Source organism: Pomacea canaliculata, linkage group LG2 (assembly GCF_003073045.1).
Source record: "Pomacea canaliculata isolate SZHN2017 linkage group LG2, ASM307304v1, whole genome shotgun sequence".
Classification (NCBI taxonomy): domain Eukaryota; kingdom Metazoa; phylum Mollusca; class Gastropoda; order Architaenioglossa; family Ampullariidae; genus Pomacea; species Pomacea canaliculata.
Window position 1 is genome coordinate 39298515 of NC_037591.1, and position 23935 is coordinate 39322449.

General features: G+C 42.9%; 2 protein-coding genes across 3 annotated transcripts; one reads left to right on the forward strand and one right to left on the reverse strand.

The window, feature by feature from the left end:
• Window positions 1-122: 122 nt before the first annotated feature.
• Window positions 123-20078, forward strand: LOC112557498 (tripartite motif-containing protein 2-like). Of its 2 annotated transcripts, XM_025227394.1 has the most exons (4): window positions 123-306; window positions 4566-5936; window positions 14745-14973; window positions 15427-20078. In XM_025227394.1, exons 2-4 carry the CDS (start codon window positions 5916-5918, stop codon window positions 16224-16226), a joined length of 1050 nt encoding a protein of 349 aa, XP_025083179.1. In that variant the 5' UTR covers window positions 123-306; window positions 4566-5915; the 3' UTR covers window positions 16227-20078. The 2 variants fall into 2 exon arrangements, with proteins under 2 accessions (XP_025083179.1, XP_025083180.1); XM_025227395.1 differs by lacking the exons at window positions 123-306; window positions 4566-5936 and adding an exon at window positions 14271-14280.
• A 247-nt stretch (window positions 20079-20325) lies between these two features.
• On the reverse strand, window positions 20326-22818 carry LOC112557499 (gastric intrinsic factor-like). The gene is made up of 4 exons (XM_025227396.1): window positions 22641-22818; window positions 21845-22042; window positions 21421-21545; window positions 20326-20929 (listed from the first exon to the last, which is right to left on the reverse strand). Exons 1-4 carry the CDS (start codon window positions 22712-22714, stop codon window positions 20859-20861), a joined length of 468 nt encoding a protein of 155 aa, XP_025083181.1. The 5' UTR covers window positions 22715-22818; the 3' UTR covers window positions 20326-20858.
• Between the last annotated feature and the right edge of the window lie 1117 nt (window positions 22819-23935).

The following is a 23935-nucleotide window of genomic DNA, read 5'->3' on the forward strand; positions in this document are numbered from 1 at the left end:
ACATAAATGTATGAAACCCATGAAGCAACTGTCGTTGATTAAGAATAAAAACAAGAAGCTCTGCCAGTTTTAATGTGTGTACCGCAGTCAGACCGAATAGCATTGTATTGAAAACGCGCCAGGCGCCGGGCGAGTCGTTTTCGCAGGTCCCTGCTCCAGCACGTCTGGCAGCAGCGGCCGGGGAGCGACGACGACGACTCGGAACAACATGGTGGCGATGGGGATCGGAGCCGACTGCCGCCCGCCCGCTTTTCTCCACCTCCAGGCACAAGAGGTCTTCACGCCGCCTGTCAGCAGAACTTACAGGTAGGTGCGCTGCACACTTCTCCATGTTCTGGAACACACGCCAGTCCGTAGTCGCGCCGCCATCCGAGTTGAGGACGATGGCTGGAAGCAGGTTTGGAGGGAGAGGGGGGGATTTTGGATGAGGCTGTGAGTAAAGAGAGTTGTCGTTCCTTTTTTACATTGCTACCATAGAGAGAACTGTTGTAGTTATTTCACAACTGATGCTCTTTTCTTCCTCTCTCTCGTTACTGTCGTCGTTGCTGGCTGGGATTTTATATTTTATTTTTATTATATGATTTTTCATAGGTTCATATTCATTTCTTTAGAGTGTCACACCATACAACCCTTTATTATGTGAGAATTTAAAAATTTTATTAATTGGCCTTCTCAGTAAAAAAAAAAAAAAAAGCCATTTTTCAGATGTAAGTATTTTTGAGTGCGTGCGGAGGTCGCATATAACGCCATATATATATATACACACCCAGAATTAATGTTTAGCAAGACATTTTTGTATTTCTTATAACTTTTGCGGATGTACAGATTGAGGTGCAATTATTCAGAGTTTTTACCGTGTGCATCTAGTGCCTCTGATGCCGGCATTTTCTTGAATATTGATTCCTCTGTCAACATGATGCCCCTACAGACCGCCGTCTGTCCCCCTGCAGTACCGCCATCTGCCAGTGGCACCAGTGGCACCAGTGTAGTTGTCAATGACGTAGACACGCGTACATACGTACTCACATGTCACGTATACCTACTATAAAGCCTTTAATGGTGGACTTAAAGATCTAGTGGGCTGCAATTTTTGTCTGTTGCCTCAGTGCAAGATACTGTTTCCCCAAATCCCCGCATTCTGTTCACAGGATAACTCCTAAAAACATCCCCATGTACAGAAAGAGAGCACACTCGTGACGTCACGTTTGTCCTCATTAACATATGGATCTACTTGTCATGCTGGCTGTATCCTTGACAACGCACACGTTTTGACCTATTTATGTGCATAGTGATGTTTGTATCTCGAGAACGGAATGGTTGGTTATTTGCGTAGAGTTTAGAAAATAGTGTCAAAATTTTACCCAGTCACCAGAAAAAACACGCCCTCAAAAGATCTTTAACTTCATCCCAAAAAAATCGGTTAAAGAATTTTTTTTTTTTGCAAAATCGAAGATTTCTGCTAGAACAGCAACAAGAGGCTGTGAAGGAATCTTTTCGATCCTAAAGAGAAGAATAATTTTGTTCAAGACATACTCATTGTTGACACTAGCTTTAACGACTCGTGAAACAACCCTTCAAATTTTTTCCGGCTTAAGATATTTTTGGCGTTTTACTTTTTGTACATAACCGCCAACAAAATGTTTTGTTTTCAGTTTGAACATAAAGGAGATATGACTGTAAACATTTGCACCAGTCTCGCTCTCATTGCGCTGAAATACCTATCCTTGCTGACATACCTGAACAAATATCGATTATCTCTATTTACCTGGGGAAAAACCCACAATCACGTGTGTGCCTAGCAGGAGTGGTCTTCCATGGCAAATCCCTTTCCTTATTTGCCCCTTATCGCAACTCGTTTCTTCTATCACTTTTTATCCTCTGGCTCTTTGTTTACCTCACCACTAGTCTGCTTGAAATTTTCCACAGCCTCGACCGCCATCTTGCTTGAGACCGCCGACATTTTGTGACATCATCAACTGACAACCACTAATGTTTCTAAGATCAGAATGAAAAACACACAGAAGAAATATAAATAAATAAAGATAGACTGAATGCGGGTGGGAACTGAACCGACTGACATTCTGCAACCGAGGGTGAAATATTGATGGTGGCTGGAGGCTGAGGTTGACGAGAACTAGGCCGCACTGACCTGATTTTGGCCACGTGCCGCTGTGTGGGAGGAGAATGAGTAATGATGAGCTGGGGGCCTTGGGGTGAGCGGTGATCAATAGTAAGCTGCAAGAAAGCGGATGCAGCGGTGCGAGAACCGATCCATGCAGCTGATGTTTTGTTCTTTCGATTTTCTTCTTAGTCTAAGGATGCAAACATAGGAAGCACACACAAACACACGCACGCACACACACTGGTTGCTATTGGTGGTATCAAGGAAGGAGGAGATATCTCTAAACGTTAAATTCAGATGGAACTGTCTGCTGTGGCTTGCATTTCTGTCCAGTTGTATGGAGGGGTACCCCGCTTGGAGATCAATACGCGTTCGCAACCGTTTCCGACACGATGGCCCTGCGCGTCTTGTAAATAGTCCTGGTGAATGGAAACGAGTTGAACACAGCAACAGTATCATCTCTTGCTGTCTGTGATGTGAACAGCAATGTCCATCTTTTTCATTGTACGGCTCCGTTGTCTGACTTGTATGACAAATCTACCCGACAGGAGTTTAGTTGTCTTTACACACACATTTGTACAACACAGTAGATATATTAGGTTCATAGTTTCTTTTAGTCATTTTTTTTAAAAGTATTTATTAGTAGGTAAATGATAGGTTGATAATAAGAACAATTTGCATCGTACCCACCCACATTAAATCAGAGAAAGTTATTCCTCGTATTGTTTATCACACCGTCGTGCGGCCGGGCGCCGGGTGTTGCCAGAAGTTGTCTCAAGAAGAGGTGGAGGACAAGGAGGACTGCAGCTGATGGTCCCAGGCAGCGCCAGAACCGTTAATCTTAAAAGGCCATCGATTTCGATGAAACTAGAGCTGAGGGCTGGTGTTTAGTCATCCCCATCCTACCCTTCCCCGGCCTACTCGTGTTGCCGTGCGGGGGCGCCACTATAATAAAACAGGAAAAAAATTGAATCGCTGCTGTTGCTGGTGGTGGAGATATTCTTTATTCTCTTTTTTCTCTTCCACTTCTCTTCCTGCCTGTTCAATCTTTTAACATTTCCTACAATTTCTCCTTTTATCTTTCGTTCCCTAGATGTGACTACTACTCTTCTTCGATGAAGTCGTCATGAGAGACGAAAACGAGTAGGAAGGTGGTTATGGTGGTGAGTCTTTCTACTTGACAAAATCTTGTCGTTCCCGACACTCTCGTCTTACCCGCCCTCACTAGATAACGGCTGCAGCTGTTGCCATGGCTGCGTCGAACAATGCACGTGCGGGTCATTGATTGACCGCGAGAATTAGGGTCCGCCGAGTGCCTGCAAACACAACCACCACACGCCAAGTTATCGAGCTTTTTTTGTAAAGAAGATGTCTGCCGGAAAGTGGCAGCACATTGTGTCTTGCAAGCAGACATGACCTCTCAATCATTGAGAAGGATGGTTCTGCCTGGTCTTCGGAGTTTTCTTGGGTGTTTTTTTTTTTTTTTTTGGTTTTGCGTGCAAAGCGAAGATGTCTGCCTTCTTCTGCTCTCGGGTCAAAAAGGCAATGGAGCATGAATAAAAATAGGCGAAGCAGGAAATTGGAGACTCAACCCAACCAAAGTCTCGATGAATAATTTTGTTCTATTACTAGGCGCAGCTGCAAAGAGCGACAGTTTCGTGCTTCCTACTTTATATACTCCAGCAGTCATTTTTTTATATAAAAGGAAGACAAAAAGAAAAAAAAACCCATTGACTAGGGTACCAAGGAGACATACTTGTAGGATCTCCATACATCCAGAAAGTATATTTTTTTCTGTGGACCTGTTAGCGAGGAGATCAAGCTGTAAGAGACCTACTATACTATTCATAAAGACAAGCTCACTTTAGCGGAGTCTCCGCCATAGGTCACTAAATTGAATGCCTAGTCGTGACCTTTGACTCGCCATACATCTGAAAACAAATAAAGAGGCATAATAGAACCCTTCAGAGAATGTCGATTCTCATCCAGAAAAGGTCAGGGGTCTGCCAGCTACAAGTGTGAAACATAAACAGACTGTAATAGTTCACTGGCAATGCATTCTGTTCCCGAAAGCCTTCTGGTGTCCACCCGGCGTCAAGGCCAGGAGACGCCATTGTCCTGCTGGTCGATGACATCGAACACAAGAGTTATCGTTACTTGAACGGAAGTGAGCTGGAGTCATGGCAGCTGCTCCCTAGAAAACGGGCCCATGTAGAGGACAGGTCATAAAACTAGGTCCGACTTAAGTATTCTTACATAGACATAAATAAATATACGTTTTAGAAAAGAAAATTTCCTCTCTCTCTGCGCGTGCATGCATGCAGGTTTGTTTGTACGCGCATGTGCGTGTTTTTGTGTTTTTCTTGTGTGTGTGTGTGGACTGCATGTTACACCTCATACAGGACAAACTCTCATATTACTTTCCTTGCTTCTCATGTTTCAGGAAAAACATCACACCACGTGAAAGGTCCTGAGTGATACGCACGAAGTTCTTCAGGCGACTGTTTGCTTGTCGATTGAAAACAACAACAACAACAATAACATAATTAAAACAAATCACGGAAATGAAACACGGTGAATGCAGGCAGCCGACCTTCACAAGACAATCAAGCAAGCTCAATTTGAATACAAGAATACAGACTAGCATGGAGGAGCAGGCATGAGTGCCACATCAAGGATGACAATTAAGTAGGAAGCAATTCTCGTTTCCTGAAATATCTTGACCAGGGAAAACCCAAAGTCATTCTCTGCGTGCTCGTCTAAAGCTCGGAACGTTTAATTAGCTTTGAAGTCACGTGCAGCCCCTTATGATCAATACAAAGTAATTGCTAAAACCACGAGACCTTTCTGGACTCCAAGAGAAGTTGTCATGTTCAGATCATCTACCAAACTTGCATAAATCGGTAATTTTATCTTGAAATTGCTGTGTATAAACGTGGAACCATCGTCCATCCTCCACATATGATGTGATGAATGTCAGGTTCATCCCTGTATTTTGACTGATGTTCATCGTGTAAACTGTTTAAAAACGGACACAATGCCACGTTCAGGGCTCAGACACCGCGGAGTAATTCTCGTGAGAATGGACTGGCAGGAGATATGAGAATCCAATATTCTTCCAAGACATCTGTAAGCTGCTGCAGTTTAAAAAGGAAGAAGAAAGGAAAAAAAATCCGTGCTTCAAGTTTTTCCTTCTTCCTACAAGAACGTGAAGTGTCGAGAAGGTGATGTTGGAATGATGTGGATTGTGTGTTGTAAAAAATACACGTCATCTCGGAGTGTTTAACTTCGATTTCATTTAATACGATCCCGTTCGTGCTTTAAGGAAGAGGGAAAAAATCAGAATACATCTCAAAAAAAGGAAAAGATTGTATCAGATGTAGTGCAGCATCGGTCGAAGACTGGAATGCCACTCGTCCGGCATTTTTCGCCAGCCCAGATCCGTTAATGGTCGAGTGCAGTATCAATACTTCCGTCGCGCATGCGCTGTATGGAGGAAGCGACTCGATAGAAGGGACTTGCTCTCAACGCTTCATCGCTCTGGCAGTCCCACCCGGCGAGCCGGAGAAACAGAGTTTTGCAGCAAGAGTGTGTGAGTGAGAGAGAGAATTGTGGACTTTTTGTGGGAGAGCAAAGAGATCGAGTTGTGGACACACCGATGACGCAACGGACGCGGTGAGAGGTGTGTGCAGGCGGAGGGATACCGGCAGTCACCAGGTGTAGGGAGGCGAGGAGTGATGGCTGACGAGAAAGGTGTTATAAAACGAACCAAGGCAAAGGTATTGGAGGACTTATGGATTTCAAGTGGCCACTGGTGAGTGGATTTCATGTGGAAACACACACATACACACTGTCTCTCTCACACACCACACACTACTCACTCCCACACACAGAAAGACTCACTGTATCTTCATATATAAATATAATGTATAAAGTATATATAATATAAACATATGCAAACCAGGTAGATCATTGTTTACTCGGATAATAATATTAACGATAGTAACAACAATAATAGTTTCTAGAAAGTACTGACTACTCACAACACACACCCACATGCACACATTAGACGGGTGGGAGGATGGGTACGCTCTACACACCTAGTACCTGTATGTTGAAGTCTAGTGCTTCAAGCGGATGCCAGAAAACATCCTACAGGTGTATAGGTTCCTCCAGGAACTAAGGGCAGAGGTCAGGCCGTCGCCGATGCCCATGGACACCACGGACCTGTGGACGCTTGGCAGATGACTGCCACTTACATCTCAAGACATGGTCTCCATGTTTGATAAAAATAGACGAAAGAAAACAAAGTGGATGCCGATCGCTGTCATCCTCATTGTGCATGACATTGACCCCTTGTTATTGATCTCTTGTGACCTCTGTGACACGTGGGCATAAAACAATAATAATTATTATTCACTCTCCCTCGGTTTGCTGGCGTGTCCTGAAACTGAGGTTCAGTGTGAAGGGGTTAAGCAGTTGTTATCATCTGTGGGGAAGGAAGAGGAAAGAAGATATTTTTAGACACACGTTGCTCGCAGTCGTTAATGTTTTCCCTCAAAATGATGAGGTTTAATTTGTTACAAGATGTCATGTCATGATCTTAGAGTTCCTTGAACCAATTACATCTGAATGACCTGCTGAAATTTGTGCCATGTAGTCAGACAGGTATAGTATACACAGGTAAAGGAATGGAAAGACAATTCCTCCCCACCTCCCTACACACACACGCACTCACACTCACACACACACCCACACACACTCATTTACTCATTTCTGCAGTCAGCAAGGGCACTCGGGTGCTTGTCAGCTGCTGTATCCACCCTCATCCTCTTCAGGTCATTCAAACCAGTCGGAACTTGACCGAACTAAAAACCGATGTTAACCCCGTCACCCCATCTTCAGAATTCCTGTGCCCTGTACCGTCTCCTCTTGTTCCTCATTTCAAACCCCGAAAACTTCCGGTAGACTGGTAAGATGCTGCACTTGTTACCCAGCTTACACGCGAAACCACTGTGTGTCTACCGCGAGAGAGAGAACGAGAGAGAGAGAACGAGAGAGAGAACGAAAGAATAAGGATGAGAGATAGAATGAGAGAGAGAATGAGAGAGAAGAGATAAACGAATGTAACATCAGCCTTGTCGCCAGTCACAAGAAGCTGCTAGAGCCTCGCTGTCTGTGTGGACGCTGGAGCCGCAGCTGCTTTCTGTGCAGTGGGGGAGGTAATAACGAGGGAGAGAGGGGGGAGAACCGCCCAGAGTTATCGATCGCGCGCAAGAAGCGGTCTTCCTCCCGCGGGACATGTTGAGGAGGACAAGGGGATGGGGGATGCGGAGAAGAGAGTGAGGAAGGTATAAACAGAGGGCTGGGTGGGGTTAATGTTCCTCTGTGAATGGCAGCATGAATGAAAGCCGCGGGGAAGGAAAAGGGGGGTCTGAGAGAGGGAGGGGTACAGAGTGAGAGGTAGGGGTGGCGGGTGAGAGAATGTTTGGGAAGTTGCGCAGAAGGGTGTCTGTGGACAGGGATGACAACTTGTTGCCGGCCATCTCCTCATGAAGTCTGAGTGGGAGCTTGAGACGTGGGCTTCTGCGCATGCGTGGGTGCGTGCGTGCTTGCGTGTGCTGACCTTCAGTTGAGTGTATGTGTAAGAGAGAGAGCGAGAGAGAGTTAGGGATTTTCTAGGGTAATCTTCCAATTCAAAAACACCCTGAACCATTTACCCTTCAGATAGGTATCTAGCAAAATTCACCAAAGAATCAAACAACCGATAGAGAACATCAACAAGGGGAGGCTAGTTATGAGTTTACATTCAAACACTAAAATCAATCAATATGAAAACCCCAAACGCCAGGATGATAGGAGCCGGACTAATTGCTTGGGGCTCAAGATACAACCATAACAGGAAATCCATAACCGCTGGCCGCACAGTCATCAAGTATAACAAAACCCCAAAAAAAAACAGAAAAAACGAAGGACACAATTGCATTACGGAAAAAAACCCATACATGTTAACCCTCATATTAAGTTTTTAACATCGTCCAGTACAATTAGCTGTTTTATCTTTCTCGAAAGGAAAATACTTCTTTGGCGTGGTTAAAGTGCTAGAAGGATTCAGACATCCACGGAATCAAGGAATACAAAGAGATGAAGGAACCACGTAGTCAGCATCAGTTGATTTCCATCGATATTTTTAGCAATGTCAGAAGACCGATGAAGGTGGGAAAGTTAGTAAGTGTACATGGAGGGAGAGGGGGCGGCCCTACTGCTGTTAGTATAACCTCTGCTCTTGTATTCTTCCGCAGCCCTGGTTACAGATGGACGTGACGGAGAAGCGTCCTCTGACAGTGTCATCATGTCCTGCCGCATGTTATGATCCAGTCCAGCAAGATGCTTCATACACTTTCTTTCTTCTCTCTCTTGCTTGCCAAAGAACCTAGTATGGGTTTTACAGGAAGCATGTCAAGTCATCCTGTTCTACATATATATTGTAGTTGCAAATTTTCTCATCCTATCCTTGAGTACAAACGAGAGGTCACGACTTCCTCGTGTAACCTTTACAAATTTTACCCAAATAAATCGAGGAGGCTCATAGGAAACAAAAATTGTTTTCCAGAGATGGAAAGTTATATATAAGATGCGTGGGCTCGTAAACGGGGATAATAAGAAGTGCAAAGTTATTTCTGCACCAGCCAACAACACGAGTAGGATGCATTGTGGGAATACTTTGGCATTTGAAGCGCTGGCCTGAGGTTGGTATGCTGCTGATGACATGCTGCTGATGACTGGTGCTGGGGGAGCTGGGAGTCCCCCCTGCACTCCATCCCTGTCCTTCAAGAAGGGGAGAGGATAAGTGGAAGGTTAGGGAAATATGACGCAAGTGTCTATAAATAAACATTTTATTTTTATCTCCAATATCAGTCCAATTGCGGACCAAGATATTAATGGTGCCAGAGTCTTTGACACACGACCAGCAGAGCTGATGAATAGTTGCACATAGATATAAAAGATGTAGTTGACTTCTTCGTCATCATCATCGCGATTGTCATCATTGTGTTGCGCAGACGACATAAAATTATGTATATATTGTGTGTGGGATGTTAATTTGCTGGAAAGATAATCACTGCGCTATGTTCTCATCAACACCTTTTCTTAAACTTAATTAAAACCAATCTTTTTTTCTTGATGGTTTATTTGGTTCAACACTGGAATAGATATAAACCTGACTGAAACAACTTGCAACCTCCAACTTTCTATCTGTCACACACACACACGCACGCACGTGTGCAAACATCCTCAAATAAAGAATCTCCAAAACTCTTGTGTCTGATACAGGAAGGGAGAAACTAAGGCATCTCTCGTTTTTTGCTGACACCTTGTTGACTCAATCAGGTTTCTTCTATCGATTTTGAAGACATCGCCACATCCCATCTCTTTCATTAATTTTTTTAACACGCATGCGCGTGCATGCTTCCATCATCACAGTCGAGGGGTGTCGGGTGCAGGGGTGGTGTGTGGATAGCCAGGGCTTTACAGTAAACCCGTTATCCTCTCTCACCTCATCCGCCCTTCGCTACCATAATCCCCATCTCGGCTTAATTTCTCGGAATCCCTGGATGCAGCAGCCACAGGAAACACTTTTTAGGAGGAGGATGGTTGTCATCAAGGTCGTGTAGTCTGGATTTATCCTTGTTTTGATGTTTTCTTGTTTACATCTCCACGACATTTGAAGATAATTTCCGCCTACAGGTTGTGAGGAAAATGTCACTTGTCTGCCATGGGTGCAGGGGAGAAATGGGAGCTTCTAGTCATGGAAATATCTTTCAGCCATGTCACCTTACCTCTTGCCATAAATGCTCGCTCTTAAATTTAAAAAAAAATCGCAAAGATTCCTTGGACTGTCTAAATCGTATATTGATTAAGATTTTCTTCAATTGTTTTTTCTCTGGACCAAGGACTTTAGATGAGACAACATAATTTACCTCCCACTATCATCATTCGTCAGAGAAAGTAATATAGTACATAAAGTACATTTAGAAACCAATTCCAGTCACCTAGCGGGGATTCGCCAAACGGGTGATGAATACTGACAGGAGGAAAAATAAAATTTCATAATTAAACATCACCTCACCTTAGCATAGAACCATAAAATATTCGAGCATCTTAGAGTTCATAGAGTTCATGGAGGCAACTGCTTTGGCAAACAAACTGTTTCTCAGGCAGGACATTTTGGCCTGGACATGTTTATTTCTGACTTCAAAGGGCAACGACAAAGCAGACAGTTGACCAGGTGGGATGGCACAGCCACAATCTTTTTGCACAAACTGGGAGTAGATTGCACCTGGGGCAGGTAGGTCACAGCCAATAGTTCTGATAGCTTCCTAAGGTCCTTTGTGTTTTCCATTTCCAAAACATTTAATCCTTCAGATTAGGTACACACAAACAGTTCTGAAAATGGTTGCATTCAGCCATTTATCACAATAAGACAAATTTACATGAACATGCCTTAGACCGCTTTCTTATCTTACCTACTTCAAAATACGGTTTTAAGAAACTGTACTAAGATATTTCAATGGAACAAGGTCAGAGGTGAAGTCTGATGTGGCACGTGCTATTTACAGGTTGTCAGGTGCGCACTTAGAGAAACCAGGTGAGGTGTGTGCATTATTAATGTAAGGGTCTTGTTGTGATGAGGGCAGACGATCTCAGAAATAACAACACCTGGTATTGAGTTGGTAAGGAACACACGCAGGTGGAAAACAGAAGAGATTCTGGACATCTACCTGCAGTCAGCGACCTTGATGTCATCATCATCATCATCGATGTTTCTTTCACACGCTCTCACACACTGCAGACACTTCATACCCGCGTACACACACACATACACACACACACAGACACACATACACACAGACACATACACACACAGACACAAAGATAGATTGACCCTGTCACGTATTTTGCCCTCCACCCCGGATACCTCTGTGACCTATAAATACCTAATAAAGAATGGTGGGGGCAACCGCCACCGCCTATTACACTTTCAGTGAGCAGGTCAGGGTTAAAAGCAGTTTTTTCAGTCATAAACAATGCGTGTCTGTGTGATTTTGTCCATTGTCTGCCGCTCTGTCCGCCCCTGGGAATAACATGAATTATGGAGGACACACGGAGGAGAATGGCCAGATCACGTGACAGGCTTAACCTCGTAAGGACAGGCAGATTTTTTTTCTTTTTGCTTTTTGCAATTTTTCCTCCTTTTTAAAAAAAAAATTAGATGCAAGTTTAACAAGTTTAAGAAGAAGAGAGTTAGTTGAGTGTTTTAAAGAATGGTCTGATCTTCTGGTCGTTGGGGGACAACGTGGACCCTGGATCGTGATTGGTCAGTCTTCAATCATGGCGCCTGATCCGTCACATCTGAAAGCGTGAAGTCCATCTTGAATGCTGATGATGAGACTAATATCATGATTGTAAGTAAAGTCCGTCACTCAGTCATGAGGCAGTCTGCAGGAGGTCACGGCGGTCACATCAACACGTGACCATGGTAGTCGATACAGTCCTGCTGCAGAAGACTTTAAAGAGAAGTCCTGCTAGAAGATCAAAGTCTCAGTGGTGTGACATTCCTCAGACATCGGCCATAAAGGTTAAAAAAAAATTCATTATTTACAAATTTTGTCATCATGGCCAGATGTCCAGTCATGGCAGTCAGTCTGAAGGCGGAAACGGATATAAAATATCGAAATGTGGAACATGGTTTGTTTCCATTCGTAGTTGCTGGGCTGCCAGTCTGATGCAACAGCATTTAGATAATCTCGCCCATCTCTTGCCTCCCTTTGGAGTACCGACACTGGAGTGATGGAGTACCAGCCGTAGAGTTCCCGTAAAAAAGAATCTGATTATGTCACAAGTCTGTGTTCAATATGGAAATCCAACCTAAGCTTTGCCGCACACAGTCGGTGAATAATTCATGACCCAGAGGAGGCGTGAATAATTTGTGACGAGCTCGCTTTCAGCATTAATTCACCGGAGTATTTGTGAGTAAAGCGCGTGTGGAAGTGAAAGATTTGGAGGCGAAACTGCGGTGTGATAAAGCATGTCTTTCACAGCTCCAGCCATTAAAAGAGTAATGTGAAATGACAGAAACTAGTCATCCTTCTTGCATGACACTCCCACGAGCATTCATCTCATGTATTTTAAAAAAATTATTTGCCACGTGATCATTCTCTATAAGCCGCTCTTCTAGATATTGTTGTCTTTCTGTTCTTCTGGATAAACATTTTGCTGTTAATCATTCCCGTGCATTCCGTTTTTCAGGATACCTGTTCCTCCCTTTGTCCCTCCCTCCTGCAGACAGTCTCTCTATGGAAGCTATCACTAGGTCAGAATATATTCCCTCTTTTGGACACAGTCCGCGTGCGTGTGGGAAATCAGATTAACTCGTGGCTTGCACGGTTTCAACGAATGCGTCATACCGCAAGGGGGATAATATCATCACTTCATCATCGAATTCGATTTGTGGTGGTGAGATAAAAGAGAATGCGATAAGGGGGAGATAGTTCGTGGATACCACATGTCCATCAGCTACCTAGGAATTTAGAATAAAATACAAACAGGACCGATAACACCACAGAGTTATTTCCCCTGCCTGTGAGAACGGCCGTTTACCATGCGAGCGCTTGTCAGCCATCTTGTTACGGTGATGAACGGTCTCGTGTGGTTTGCTGATTCGAGCAGGGGATGGGGAGGGAGGAGGTGTAACTCTGCCTGACCACATTATGCCTCTGATGAAATTAAGCAGCTCTGATGGTATCAGACCATGGTGGGATAGGAACCCTGGCTTATTGACTTTAAAAAGCCATCATTACGAGTTGTGTTCGCCGCAGTCACAGTTAACTCTCTCTCATCCCCCTCACGCAAACCATGACCTACTAGCCTTATATACACACCCCAAGAAAAAAATTATTTATTTATTTCATTTGGCGGCTAGTTATTGCGTGATGCTTAACGACAATTTAACTGACAACAAATCACAGTTAAAAACCTACGCGACAGCACATCTGTCCCATTTATTTATTTGAGAAAAATATTTATGAATAACAAGATGGAAAAGCTATCGACTTTGGGTATTGCGTGAAACCCTCCCTGGCAACAGTTCCACCCTTGGGATGTTTTCGAACGTTGATTCCCGCCAGACGACCTTCACCAGCACGCGCCGGAAACTACGTCGTGCAACGGTCACGTGGGTAATTATTGCAACAGCCGCCATGTCAGACATCAACAAGCACCGCGGATTCTTCGTGTTACGTGGGTGAGAGGAGAAAACGTTGAGCAACACCAGCGTCTTGCGGCCTGCAGCTGTCGTAGTGGACATGGCTTCCCTCTGACTCATCCCGTGCTGCGGCCAGCCGCCGCCATTTTGAGCTGGTGTCTGGTCACCGGTGGTCAGTGATAAGTGAAAGTATTGATTACAGATCTTCTAGCCATTGGCCAGCCAATTCCCAGGCTAGTAAGACATTATTTTTGTTTTTTATAGAGATTTCATTGATGATACGACAACATTCTCAGTTATCTGAAAGAAAAATTCAAATTAAAAAAAAATTAGAGAAATGATCCAGATATAGATGTAGGAAGCTTCTTTACTACAGGCAACAGGTTGCAATTATGTCTTCTGTGCATGTTCTAGACGAAGAGCCTCAAGTGCTTCCTGCAATAGAATTATGACTGAAATAGTTTTCAATGCCAGCAGTCATTAGAGTGGTGTGACCAGACCAGACCTCTGTCCATCAAACATTCAGACATAACTGAATCGTCGGACGATTTTTCTACACCTCCCCTGGTCAGCCCCGTTTGTGACGTCAAACACTTTTCCCATCCTTAACTGACTTGATAGAAAGGCTTGATGACTTGGGAGGTGGGTGGGCGTGGTGTCTGTAACTGGAAATGAATGCTCGCACTCTGTTCATTTTGTGAGATGTAAAATGTTCATTTGGTAGATTGGCTGGCGGAAAATAGTAATTTGGTGAAATGGCTGGCTGGTAAATGTCATTTAACGAGCTTTTCGTGTAGTGGGTATTCCCTTCAGCAGCTAGAGGGCAGAGAGGTCCGACCTGAGCTTGAGCAGCCATCATGTCTGTGTAAGGTCAGCACGAGTACAGGCAGTAAAGGTAACACTAATAATAATTCATTAATACTTTGCGCCAACTTCGCCTACTCCCCAATGTACTATATGCTTCTAAATTAATCATTTCGGCCCCAAAAATTACATTACGGTGCCTCTCCAGATGACTTATGTGATTCGTGATGTTTCTACTCTTTTGTTCAACCGTATGTCCAAGGAAGTTCATTTCAAATACAACCTCAGTGCAGGTGTTCAAGTCTAGTTTTGTCTACCTCGCTTTGACTCATTCAGCGTAACTCTCCCTCATCAAAATAAATAAAGAGAAACAACAGAAACCTAACAACCAACAAACAAACAAACAAACGAACAAATCAACCAACCAACCAACAAACAAACAAAAAAACAAAACAAACAAACAAACAAACAAACAAACAAACAAACAAACAAAAACCGTCATGCAGAATCAAAATTCACTCTCACCATATTTTCTTATTTTTGTTTTCTTCCCAGAGCACTGTGGCCCCCAAAGGTCTGCTGCAAAGGTCAGCTGCATGTGGTGATACAGCGACCTCAAAACCTCCGAGCGCTAGCATGTATGTCTTCAAGCGACTGATCTCCCCTAGCTGTTCGTCCGTCAAGTCCGAGATTGATCAGGGGAAGCTACTCCGAAAGTTTGGACGCCGCGGGAAGGGCAAAGGTTCATTTGAGATGCCGTGTGGCGTGGCTGTCACCAAATCAGGTAAAACCAAAGAACCCGTGTAATTCTGAAAGAAAAAAAAAAAATGAAAGGAGTAAAAGAAGGATGAGAGAAGCAAAAATCATCTTAAGGTCACTATAAAGGTCAAGCCTGTTCATATTATATTTACATGCTTACAAATTATCATCATCGACTGGTCGATGGTGGGGGGACTGGGTAGCTTAAGCACTCGCTTGTCACCACTGCTGTAGGAAACAAAAGGTCTTGAGGTCAGATCCCTTCTGGAGTATTCATACTTTTCTGTAGATGGGACTCATATTTGCAGGGCTGGCCGTCCGACAATTTCTCCGAATATTCCGGGTTTATTCTTCTTAACCAACCCTGTATCCTATTATGCAACTAGAAAACAGTCTAATCCTTCAATCTAAATCCTCTAAGGGGAGAATATTTCTTTGCAAATTAAATTGAATTGTTTCTTTTTTTCTTCGCCACCAGGAGACATTGTGGTAGCAGACACAGAGAACCATCGTATTCAGATCTTTTCACCGGACGGCGCCTTCAAGTTGAAATTTGGCCGCAAAGGACCGAACCCCGATCAGCTGAACTACCCGCTGGGAGTTGCCATGACAGCCGAAGATCACGTGGCGGTGACGGACAGCGTGAACGCTGCTGTGAAAGTGTTTTCACGTGAAGGAGAGCTCATTTCGTGCTTCACTCATGCGGGTCTCATCGAGTTTCCCTACGGAGTGGCCATCACCCTGGACAACTTCTTCGTCTTCACCGACATCTGCAAGCACGCCGTCATCGTCCTGACACCTAGCGGCTCCGTCAGCCACACCTTCGGTAGCTATGGCGACGAGAGAAAGAACTTTGATCATCCCTACTTTGTGGCCGTCAACAAATCCAAACAGATCATCGTCTCGGACGCTGGCAACAGTGCTATTAAGATCTTCCAGTTCGAAGGGAGGCTGCTGCGGATGTTCACCCTGTCGGACTTCAAGCTTCCCGCGGAAGGCTACATCTCCCTGTATGGTCTGTGCACCGACAGTGACGGCAACACTCTGGTGGTCTGCAACTCCACCATCTGCATCGTCACCAAGAATGGCCGCCTGTGGGAAGTAGTCACCTCGAAGGACGGTCTGACATCACCCAAGGGTGTGGCCTTCTCGACGGCGGGAAGACTGGTTGTGACACAAAGCAGCTTCGAGGACAAGCACGAGGTGTGTGTCTATCGGTACAACACGGAGGATTACAAATCGCTCAACACGCTCGTGTATTATGCCATTTCTATATGATGGAAGTCTGGAAGCTTCTCCTGCTGATTTTCTTGTGTTTTTTTTTCTTATAACACCTTGGGTAATTTTGAGGCTCTTTCGGACCAAAGCTCATCATTAACCATTTATCCTTCGAGTTAACTACCATAGACAGTTAGCTCAATCATTGTTTTTAACAATCATTGAATACTGTTCTTTTTATTTTTTTTCTATTTATCTCTGCTGCTTTTTGTGATTTTGAATCGACAGTCTGTACGCTTGCTCGTGTTCTTAGTGGACCGCTAGTGGCTTTAGAGCAGCTGAGCATTTTTAAATCAAATAATCTTGGTGATGATTGCACAATCATACTAAATGTCACTCGATATTATCTGCTGTGGAATGTGATTTAGGGTAGGAAAAAGGTCTTCAGTCCTTAGTCTTGCAAAATACTCAGTTTCTTGAATGTCGCCCAGTGAAGAGAGCTTTTGTGCGCTTTTGTGAACCAAATTCTTCCGTTACACTCTCTACTTTCACCAGTCAAGTGGTAAAATGAGTATTCAGTTTCAGAAAAAAATATATTTAAGAAGAATGTGGTAGAAATAAATGCAAAGTTGTCCCAACAGAAGTTTCAAAATCCATTTACTGCAATGGACTTAGTTCCACTTTATTCCGGTGATCGAGGAAAGATCACTAAACGAGAACATACTGAATTAGCGCATTTACTAGGAACATATACACATATACCATGCTCTATTTTTCTTGTTGACAGTCGTGCAATATTCCCGGTGAAGAAGAAAGGTCATGCACTTCGTGAAAACAAACAACCAATAAAAACACAATGCTGCTTGCTGAAGCCACACGCACCTTACAGATTTCTTGTATCGCCAGAGGAAGAGAGATAAATTAAGGAAGAAAGCTTCCTCATAATTCATTTACTACACTGGTAAGGGAAAACAGCAGGCACTTTTATTTCTGTAGTCTTGATTAAATACTAGACTCCCCGCCTCTCCCATGAAGTCGATGAAGAGGTGGTCAGACATCGCGAACATTGCTTCCTGTTTCGTTTCTCTTGAACACCGTGGCCACCGTAATAACTACATCTCTAGGAGTACAACAACATCCGTCGGTCTTGACACCGCTTTATAACTTCAGAAAAAAGACATCGGTCCTTGAATTCCAGTTTGCTTTAGCCGGAATAAATCAAGAGTTCCGTCCCTTTGAGCATCTTGGTGTTGGGATGTAGTTGGATGTCTGTTGCCAGAGAGAAAATAACTTGGTACAGTGAGCCATTTCTCCACCCTCTCCTTCTTAAGACCGACTGTTAGACGGCGATGTCAACACCCTGGCTTGTAGCAAGATCCAAGTTCTCAATGACATGTGAAATGGAGTGATGGAAGCAGTTGGAGGGGGGAGGGATTATTTTCTCCAAAGAGAACTAAAGTGTTGGGCGAGAACTGATTGTGTGTGTGTGTGTGTGTGTAAGTCTGTGCGTGCATTCATGCATCGTGTACATTTGTACGTGTTCGTACGTATGTATGCGTGAATGATTTGTGCTTGTGTGTTTTCGTATGTGTGCATGCATGAGTGCGCAAGTAAACGTGTGGTGTGCGTTCGTGTATGTGTGAATATGGATGTGTGCGTGCGTGCATTCCCGTATCATCATCTAACCGCTGCAAATAATTTTTTTTTAATAAACAATGGCTCAACGTGTTGAACAATGTGTTGCTTGCAACAAACGTATGACACTCCTGACTCAGAAATGTCCGAGGGCAACTTTGGTCCGATCCATCGAGCACACACTAGAGCCAATGTTAGAAGCAGACACGGGAGAGAAAGGTCACAGGATCACGTGACACCATCGAGTGTCATTTAAAAGGAATATCGATAATAATATCCTTTCCCATCAGTGAATAAAAAAATAAAAAAATTGCTAATTCTGAAAGTTACATATTTAAATGTTTTGCCAGTTTCTAATTGAGACATACATAAGCATAGTTTCACATTCAGAAGCAGTTTATTTGGGAAGAACGTTCAACATTTAAAGATTATATCAATGAGCTTGTCAACCAGACATCTTCCTTCTTTAGCAACGATTTTCAAGATAAAATAATCTTAAAAATAAGTGTGCTTTTTTTTATTTCTGTGGGCGCTTTAAAAATTTCCTACTGAAATTGTTGTAATGGGAGTTACTGTCCTCCTTTCGTCTCCCTTGTCGTCTCCCACCTCCTGATCTCTTCCTTCTTCATTGTAATCCATTTTTCATTGCCATTGTTATCCATTTTCATCGCCATCGCTTTATTTATTTAGTATCAGTGGTTAAGGAAAATGCCAGCCTGGTCTACCTTTTGTCAACATACAAGATAAGCTTATTTACATGTTCAAGGACCGTAGAAATAGTTTTGTGAACTCTGTGCTATCTCATCGCTTGGGGTCATTATGTAACTGAACTTGTTTTTATTTTTAAATTATCGTCTGCTACTGGCAGCTGGCAGATCTTGTTTCTTTTGTCCAGCTTAACGACTCAAAATTTTGAATTTTTTAAAATAAGACCTGGTAAAAACTCTTAGTTTATCTCCATGTTGAACTTTTCATGAACTCTGTTGGCAGATCCTTGTCCTTCATTTTGACTGTTGCAAAGATGATGCAAGAAAAATTGCGTATGCTGTTGATAAATTATTTGAACTTTTCATCCTTTCATTTCCAAAAAAATCACAAAGATAGAAATGATATATTTTACTTTGACCCTGTATGATGATTATCTCTGATCACACAGGACCTGTTTGCTGAATCCTGTCTTGTTACATTTGTTTTTAAAATAATTGGCAGTTATTCCATCCTGGTTTTACAGTTCTGGAATTTGTGTGTGAGTTCGTCCCTCATTGGTTTTAAAGCACTAGCCGCTTGTCACTAGTGTTAATCAGCAGTGAGTAGTGTTTAGCTCGATACCCGGGGTTGATTACAGAGAAGCGATTGGTTCTCGTGACTCAAGTCACGTGGGATGTTCAGTTCTGTTAGCTTGTCCTGTCTCCACCCCACCTCTCTCCGCTCATAGGACATTGGCAAAGTGGTTTTGACATTTGCCTGCAGAAAAATTATGATTGATGCACTGCATGAACAAGGAAGACAAACAGCTGAGATAAATAAATACTTCCAAGCGAAGTGTTTGCATGTTGACAAGTGTGGTTGTCTGTCTGTACCTTTGCCAGTTTCTCCTAACTGTAAAACGCACAAATAAAACTGCATGCATACTTTTATATACAAGACTTGAATCCACTTGAATTACTGTCTTATCCTCCATCTCTCTCTCACACACACACACACAGATACATAAAAGTGTTCACTCACTCGCTTTACAAAACCATCATGGTTGTATGCTCAAGTGTTTAATAATTTTAAAGTAATATTAAGTACAGTTCAAAATTAAACGTTTTGAAGATTTTTTTACATTTGTATTTTTAATTTGCATGCATAAGCATGGCTTTTCCAGTTGTTAATTTTTGCAATAAATTCACATACTTTCTTTGCCGGTGTCTCTAGTTTCAGGTGTCACATGACAATGTCAGAGTGTCTGCGAGCGTGTGTGCGCGTGCATGTGTGTCTCCTTGTGTGATTGTGCACAGGTGGGTCTGATTGTATTCTAGAAAGTGTTTGTTCGAACAAATAAAGGCAGAGCCGTTGTTTACATTCTTCGGAGAATTTCATTAGTGCCCCGATCACAGCATGCCTGCAATGTTTGCACAATTGTGTTTACTTGCTGTTTGTTACACAATACTCAGGGTTGTCCATGGGACATATTTTTCTATCCCGTCCCATCCCGTCCATGGCAATTTATGCCTGTCCCATCCCGTCCCATCCACGGGATGTTTCCCATGGGATTCCATGGTATTAACAATCCTATGGACAACACTGAAAACCACAGAGGAAAGATTTAAATCCTTGATGAATGAAATAACAGTAAATTTATTTTGCAATATCAAGTATCGACTACCATGGGAATATGTGTGCCCATCCCCATGGGACGTTTCCATGGGATTCCCGGATTCAACTGCGCACCTGCTTCACTCGCAAGCCACCTACAGCAGACCAACTTGGCCGATTGAAATACTTTTGTTGCTTTTGAATAAATCTGGGCTCCCTCTAGTGACTCTGTTCACATTTATTCCAAGAAGCAGTGTTCAACTGACATTTTAAGTTCAGGAGACTTGTAGAACACACTGATCACGTGACACAGTTCAAAGCATTCTGGAGTTTCTAAAGGTCATGTGAAAGACTAGAGTCTTGCTAGTGGTTAAAGAATCAGGCTATAAAATGGACACAGGCATACAAGAATAAACAAAAATATACGACGAAGGAAAAAGAAGGAAGGAAGAATGCAAAGAAAAAATATTTACCTTCTTTCTCCCTCTCCTGATGTCACCTTTACTTACCGAACTGATTTTGCACAAATGGTCGAAAATTATCTTTTTACAGTTTGTCTCTGCCACGTAATTCTATTTTGTTGACAACAACATCAACACTATTCAAGGCATGCATATTTTATGTATATCATAAAGCTAAAAGTAAGTAAACACCCTTTTATGGGTGAACCAAGTTGTATGAATATTCAAAACTTGTCTTCCTTTTCTGGTCCCGGGATGAAAGCCAGCTTTCACCAGCTTTTTATCAGCTTTGTGATCAGTGATGTCTTGTCGCCGTAAGGTTAAAGGTGACAATCTCGCCATGTGGAGGTATGTATGAGCTCACACCTGAAATACAGAAGTTTGTAGAGAAGAACTACATTACTGACCACATGATACACTAAAAACATGTTACTGCACACATCCGATGGTGATAAGTGAATTAAGATGTGCAAAAAAGATTTTATCTCTGTATTTAAAGTAAGATTATCTAAAGCGAGTAGCGAAGTGGTTACAGAACTGGCTTTTGAATGTGTAGGTCACCCAGTTCGATACCCGTAGTCGACGCTGTGGTCGGGAATGGATACCTGACTCCCTTTGGGGACTGGGGAAAGCAGTGAGAGAGAGAACAGATGGGCACCACTCTAACTTAAAAAAAAAAAAAAAAGCACTTCCCAATGACCGAATGGGACTTTACTTATTCACGATTCCAGAATTAAGACTAGAACCCTCCATTTTAATTTAATTGACATTGCCGTGAAACTGTCGTGAGAAGACATTTCTTGAGATTCTTTACTTTCTCACAACTACCATAATGCCGTGACCCGGAAGTGACTGACCTGGCGTAAAGGTCATGTTTTTATCCAGAATCTCCCACCACGTCTGGTCCAGAAAGTAATTGCCGCCCACGTTGTTGATCTCGTTGACGAAGAAGCCAAACCGTTTGAAGTAAGTCACCTTGAACCTGGGAAAAAAATACTGGAACTGTCTTTTAGTGAGTCGGACCTGGAGGATTTCTGAAAGTTGTACAAAGTGCACGAAAGCTCAGTTGTTGTGACATCTCTTTTCAGTTTTGAATGATCCGTGTGTCTGTGTTATTAACTCGCACAAACACAGAACAGACACATGCAGTCAAGACTGGTTTCTAAGAGATTGTTTACATCAGAGATTAATCATTTGTTGATATCAGAAAAATGTTTTGAGAGATTGTTATATCAGAAAAATTTTTTTAAAATATCAAGCCGTTGAGTATTTGGTTCTTACTGGAAAGCTGTGTTGGCTTCAGCAGCTTGCTGCATGATGTAGAAGAGGGTTTGGTAGCGCGTGCAGTTAATTTTTATCTCTTCTTCGAAGAAAGGTCTTTTGAGAACATTGCGTATTATTAGAGTGACGTCCCTTGGTGCATCCTGGCACACGTGACATCGCCTCTGATCCGGTGTTTGGACATTTTGGCAAGAACTTCTGCAAGTGGGAAAGAACAAATTTGGTTTCTGAACAGTCTCTTTTTAATTTTAGTAACGATTTCAAACAATGAAACTGACTGTTGTTCATGCGGTTTATAGGCGTGTTATTAAAATGATTGTGTTCTACACCGTGCCAGCAACTAAGGTGAGACATGTAGCTCAAACATCAACAGCTTCACAAGTAGACATTCCTGAACAACAATTAACTGTAATTAATCTGGGAAATTCTTTCTTATCGTGTAACTCGCGACGACCTTAAGAAAAAATGGTGGTCAGGTATGCAGAGCTATCAAAACAACAACAACAACAACAACAACAACAACAACAACAACAACAACAACAAAAAACCAACAAACAAACCCAACTAAGACGACCTCAGTCGTCTGCTCCATACCCCACACTAATATAACCCGGTGCAAAAAAACTAAAATATTTCTATCAATCGGTCCATCAAAGACAGCTCGTTAACAACACACAACTCTACGACACGACCAACTGAATTCCTCTCTCAAAACTCGATCCTACCCGCTCTCCCCTCTACCGACCCATGATGCAGCTCGCGTACCCTTTAACTTGTGCCTTAACCTGAATCATACCTGTCATCCTCAACTCCCCTTGTGTTTCCGAGAATCCCGAAACACAGCAGTATCAGGAGGGATGTGTGAACCATCTTGAATGCTTGGTTGTTGACAGAGCTTTTCTGTTGGTAAACATTAGTTACATGTATTTAAACGTAGGAGCAGCACGACCTCGCACGCTCTCTGTTTTCACACCATCCTGATTCCCCCTCGCCCCTCCCCAAACCCCATTTCAGCATTCACATGTCAACATCCTCTTCATGCCACTTGTCAAACTTACTATGCTCATATTTTCATAGCAGCGACTTCCTGTTGACAGTGGTTCACTGTTGTTGACTTCACCCATTGGCTCAGGTGATTTTCCCCATTTTTTCTTTTTTATACACGTTGCCTCACGGACCATCATGAATGTCCGCGCATGGTACACCTCCACAGATGAGATTTGCTAGGTGGTTAGAGAACTGATTTCAAGGGCAAATACATGCCAACTAGCAGGTTCGATACCCATACTGTGCAAGTTGACCCTTAAGAGCATGGGGTCCCTACTTTGGGATGCTCCCCACCATGAAGAGGTGTGAGGTGGTTTCAGGGGGTAAAAGAAAGAGTGGTTTGTGTCGTTGAGTGACGAATCCTGACCAATTCAGCGTCCAGTGAGTGTAAGTGGCTGTGCTTCAGTGAGTGTTAGTAAGTGGTTGTAAGAGGAATGACAGCCAGTAGCCGGCGAGCCTAGAGAAGTGGTTGTGTCTGAGGGAGTTAATACAAGCCTCGTCGTTAACTGAATTGAAAAAAAGAAAATAACAATATTAACATATACGTAGATTGTCCACGCACTGCCTTGACGATCCTTATAACCCAACATGTTTTACCATTAAGATTTGTTTTACTGTTTACATTTTTTTTTTTTTGCAAAATAAATTAGAATCTAATTACTTAATTTATATTCTCATGTTGTGAACTGAGTTTAAAAAAAACTTCCAATTATCCCAACAAGTTTTTCACCAGTTACAACCTTTTGAACATCACGTGACTCAGCGGCGCTTTGCCAAGAGGTTATGACCTCTCTTTCTGCGACCTACATTTTTATTGCAATTATGTATGTATGTAGTTAGTTGTTCTTCGTTTACGAAGAAGACAATGACTGTCTGGTTCAGTTATGTTATGGGTTTCTCATGAGACTCCCCTGTCCCAGTGTTCGGTGGAAGCACAGTTTGAAGCAGGTGAAGCATTAAAATGTCGTTGTTGCCATGACTGCTGTATGTATGCCGCCGGTTGACCTCAATGTTTATTGGTGCTGCGTCCTCCACCATTGACAT

Bases quoted from the DNA above. Each gene is read 5' to 3' on its own strand.
- LOC112557498 (XM_025227394.1), top strand. From the start codon at position 5,916: ATGGATTTCAAGTGGCCACTG. The intron at 5,937-14,744 runs GTGAGTGGATTT...TTTTCTTCCCAG, and splicing joins TGGATTTCAAGTGGCCACTG to AGCACTGTGGCCCCCAAAGG. The intron at 14,974-15,426 runs GTAAAACCAAAG...CTTCGCCACCAG, and splicing joins CGTGGCTGTCACCAAATCAG to GAGACATTGTGGTAGCAGAC.
- LOC112557499 (XM_025227396.1), bottom strand. From the start codon at position 22,714: ATGGTTCACACATCCCTCCTGATACTGCTGTGTTTCGGGATTCTCGGA. The intron at 22,043-22,640 runs GTATGATTCAGG...TCCCACTTGCAG, and splicing joins AGGGGAGTTGAGGATGACAG to AAGTTCTTGCCAAAATGTCC. The intron at 20,930-21,420 runs GTCAGTCACTTC...TCTGTATTTCAG, and splicing joins AAACATGACCTTTACGCCAG to GTGTGAGCTCATACATACCT.